Below are 4,270 nucleotides of genomic sequence, written 5' to 3'. Positions count from 1 at the left end.
ACACACAAGTGTGAGTCAACAAAAAGTTGACCCTGTGCTAATCACGTGCCAGTATCATGTGACTTCTCCAGTCCCTCCCTCTCCCCCCAATCATAACCCCCCTCTCTCTCCACCTGTATCTGCTTCCATCATCATCACCCCCTACATTTCTAGGGTTTCATTCATCACACTCTCCTGCAAATTTATGTAATAATCTCATCTCCATGGGCTGTTTTCAGTCCAAAACCGCCAATGTCCACTCTCCTGATCAAGTTCCTGAATCCAAACCAGATCCAGGTACACCTTTATATAATACTATCTTATACATACATATATACATACATATATATACCTATTAAACCTGTAACAAGTTCTAGCAGTTAAAAAACATGTTGTTGATTAGTTTAATCATATCAATTGATGAAAATTTGGTGAAATGAAGGTGATGGAGAACAATTAGGTCAACAGGATTACGACAAACAGGTGCCTGCATTCAAGGAGTTTGAGCTCACGGAGCTTCGAGCGGCTACCAACGGGTTCAGTAGCGAGCTTATTGTGTCCGAGAGTGGAGAAAAGGCGCCTAATGTTGTTTTTAGAGGGAAGCTTAAGAGTAATAAGGTTGTGGCGATTAAGCGGTTTTCGAAGGTCTCGTGGCCCGATCCGCAGCAGTTTGTGGTATGGTTATTAGTTGTTGTGTGGTTGTTTATGCATAGTTTTACATACATTGTTGTGTTTGGAAGTTTAGGGGCTTGTTGTTGTTGTTTTGTGTTTGGAGTTTTTTGGTTGTTAGGTTTTGTGAATTTAGGAAAGTGATGTGATGATTTTGTTTCTGATTGAGAGGAAAAAAACTTAAAAAGTGAAATAAATTAAGTTGGATTCACTTGAAAAGTTGCTACTTTAAGGACATTAGGTAGCTTTATGTGAGGACTATTTATTTTGACTAGATTTGTGTTAACTAAAAGTAGGTTAATTGAAAGGTTTGTTTGTTCAAAGTTGCAAATTTGTTGCTTTAAGTTTGGTGTTTAGGATATTTGTTGATATGAAGGGTATGTTTGGCATGGAGCTTTTAGGAGCTTATAGCTTTAAGCTTTTAAGAAAAAGCTCATACTCAATAAAAAGTCTTGTTTGGTTGAAGGAGCTTTAAGCTTTTAGGTTAGGAGCTTGAAGCTTTTGGTTGAACGCTACTACTAGTAGCGTTTAGAAGGAGCTACAAGCTTTTAGGAAAAAAATGACTATTTTAACCTCTAAAAATAAGGAACTTTTTAATGCACCAACTTTCTAAATTTTTAGTTATGTCCATTTTGGTCATTTTATACATTTTATTAAAAGCTCCAGCTACTCTACCAAACACCAAATATATCTAAAAACCTACAGCTACTAGCTACCAGCTATAGCTAGCAGCTTCCAGCCACCAGCTTCCAGCTACCAGCCACCAGCTACTTTTGCCAAACATACCCGAAGTAGTGAACTAGTTTATGTTTGACTGAAGAAGTTGCTATTTACTTTTGACTTTGAGATGTCTTGAGCTTGTCAAAGATTATTTTGAATTTTTGACTGATGGCTACCTTTCACCCACCTCATGAATTTGTTAAATTAAATTTGTTGTTGATTATTTTAGAAATTCGCAATTTACCTGTTCTTTCTTTTTCCATGTTATACTTTCAACTCTTTGTTGAGTTAGAAGTTAGAACATAAAGAATTGTATAGAGTTGATTTACTTAGTTGCAGATTTGATTTCATGATCTATGTTATTAGTATAATAATAGTATGCTATGTGATTAATTCTTATACGGTTTTTTATAGGCAGAAGCCGCTGGAGTTGGCAAGGTTCGGCATAATAGATTAGTGAATTTAATTGGCTGTTGTGCCGAGGGAGACGAGCGTCTTCTAGTGGCTGAATATATGCCCAATGACACACTCTCAAAGCATCTATTTCACTGTATGAATTCCAATCCATGCTTATCTTGTTTTTGTATATAGTTCTGGATGGATTATGCTCTTTTAACTGTGATTCAAGCATATTTCTACATCATTTAACAAATTTTGACTATTGGTGTAGGGGATAAACAGCCTTTGCCTTGGGAAATGCGTGTTCGAGTCGCATATCATATTGCACAAGCACTCGAGTATTGCAATGCTCAAAATCGGAAAATATATCATGATCTGAATGCCTACAGGGTACTATTTGACGAGGTACATGTTTAATAAAAACTCTACTTATGTAAAAGACTATTAATAAGTCACACTATGTTTGTTTAAATATACTTTTTTTTTATTGATTTTGTGCATCAGGATGGTGACCCCCGATTATCTAGTTTTGGTTTGATGAAAAATAGTCGAGATGGGAAAAGTTATAGCACTAATCTTGCTTATACTCCTCCCGAGTTTTTACGCACAGGTATACTTTATACATACTTCACTTATATTTTTTAGCCAATTTAAATCCCAAATTACTTCCGTTTCTTTGTGTTTCTAAATCGTATGCATGCTAAACCTATTGCAGGCAGAGTAATTCCAGAGAGTGTGATTTACAGCTATGGAACTGTCCTGCTTGATCTTTTGAGCGGAAAGCATATCCCTCCGAGCCATGTAATATACATTCTTTCATATATTCCTAATCTATATTTTTATATGTTTTCTCATGGTGACTTTTGACTGTTTATATTCCTGCATTTGATGTAAAATGCCAATGGTATAGTTTGCAGTTATACTAGGTGTTTGTGACTTCGTGTTTCTACTCTTTCTTTTCAGGCATTGGATTTAATACGGGGGAAAAACGTGTTGTTGCTGATGGATTCATCCTTGGAAGGACAATATGCTGACGAGGATGCAACTGTGATGATTGAACTCGCTTCAAAGTGTCTTCAATACGAGGGTAGAGATCGTCCAGATGTCAAATTTCTTCTTACTGCAGTGGCACCCCTTCAAAAACAAAAAGAGGTGAAAACATTTCTTTTCCCAATTTATGTGTTGTGTACACGTCAACCGGGTCAAACATGTGAAATGGGTTGAAAGTCAGCCCAAAGTCGACCGGATGCTAAATTTGACCCGTTTCACCCCGAACCTGTCGACCCGTTATCCTACATAGCTTGACATTTTGCAACTTTTGTGTATGTACACCTGACATACGAGCCTAATTTAAGTTGTTTTGGTGATCATTTGCGTCTATAGGTTGCATCCCATGTGTTAATGGGCCTGACGAAAACCCCGGTGGCGGCTCCAACCTTACTTTCTCCTCTCGGTAAAGCATGTGCCCGAATGGACCTTACTGCAGTACATGACATTTTGCTAAAAACCGGATATCGAGATGAAGAGGGTGCTGAAAATGAGGTTTGCGTAACACTTTTTTCTTATATCCAGCCCAAAGTTGACTTTTCAAGTGGCTATATACTAATATGTTCCATTGGTATTTGTTTTATGAAGTTATCATTTCAAGAATGGACCCAGCAAGTGCAAGATATGCTAAATACAAAAAAGTTCGGAGATATCGCGTTTAGGGACAAAGATTTTAACGGTGCAGTTGAATACTATTCAAAGGTAATTTCTTCACGTCTCATAAGTTCATGGTATTCAATTTTTACTTGAACCGTTATTTCAAAATGCAGTTGGTTTCAATGATGTCGGTCCCATCGGGTACTATCTTCGTGAGGCGGGCCCTATCTTACTTGATGATTGGACAACCGGAACCAGCGTTAAGGGATGCCATGCAAGCACAAGTATGCTTGCCAGAATGGCCGACTGCTTTTTACATGCAGGCTTTGGCTCTCTCAAAGCTTGGAATGGAAACTGATGCTCAAGACATGCTTAATGACGGGTCATCCTATGAGGCAAAGAGGCAAAATAGTTGGCGTAATATGTGATTAAGGCGTAATGTTTATTTGAAGTTACTATCCTACCCTTGTGCCTAAACTACAGTTTTCGATATTTGCGTTGTATAAATTCACATCTAAGTTGCTGAAAAATCTACCATTTGAGTTATGTCTAGATGGGTGGCGAAAGAGTTTGATTTTTTAGTTTGTATGGTTGAAGGATTTGGTAGTTAAAAGGGGTGTGATAAATATACCCATCACAAGGATTAATATACCCAAAAGTCAAATTTAATAATGATTTTGTAATAATTAACTACTTTATTATATTATTTTATTATAAAGTAAAAAGTAATAATTATGTTTTATTATAAAGTCAAAAAGTAATGATTATGTTTTTATCTTATTTTATTTTATAATATTTTTGATATTTTTTTATATTTTGTTATACTATTATTAGTATTAATATCAATATTAATAAATAA

General features: G+C 36.2%; 1 protein-coding gene across 1 annotated transcript; it reads left to right on the top strand.

Moving 5' to 3' along the window:
• Nucleotides 1-3,988, top strand: LOC110915154 (serine/threonine-protein kinase BSK2). The gene is made up of 10 exons (XM_022159806.2): nt 1-276; nt 422-654; nt 1,783-1,918; nt 2,039-2,172; nt 2,272-2,377; nt 2,483-2,568; nt 2,731-2,919; nt 3,151-3,309; nt 3,403-3,516; nt 3,585-3,988. The coding sequence occupies exons 1-10, from the start codon at nt 204-206 to the stop codon at nt 3,837-3,839; spliced, it is 1,485 nt and encodes a 494-aa protein (XP_022015498.1). The 5' UTR covers nt 1-203; the 3' UTR covers nt 3,840-3,988.
• The last annotated feature ends 282 nt before the right edge of the window (nt 3,989-4,270 follow it).

This window comes from Helianthus annuus, chromosome 16 (genome assembly GCF_002127325.2).
Source record: "Helianthus annuus cultivar XRQ/B chromosome 16, HanXRQr2.0-SUNRISE, whole genome shotgun sequence".
NCBI lineage: Eukaryota > Viridiplantae > Streptophyta > Magnoliopsida > Asterales > Asteraceae > Helianthus > Helianthus annuus.
Note: the sequence above shows the minus strand (reverse complement) of the source record. Positions and strands in the feature narration are given on the sequence as shown.

What these genes read in the sequence shown, in the direction of transcription:
- LOC110915154 (XM_022159806.2), top strand. Translation starts at nt 204, where the DNA reads ATGGGCTGTTTTCAGTCCAAAACCGCCAATGTCCACTCTCCTGATCAA. An exon ending in TGAATCCAAACCAGATCCAG is followed by an intron (nt 277 to 421) that starts GTACACCTTTAT and finishes GGTGAAATGAAG; the next exon opens with GTGATGGAGAACAATTAGGT. An exon ending in CCGATCCGCAGCAGTTTGTG is followed by an intron (nt 655 to 1,782) that starts GTATGGTTATTA and finishes GGTTTTTTATAG; the next exon opens with GCAGAAGCCGCTGGAGTTGG.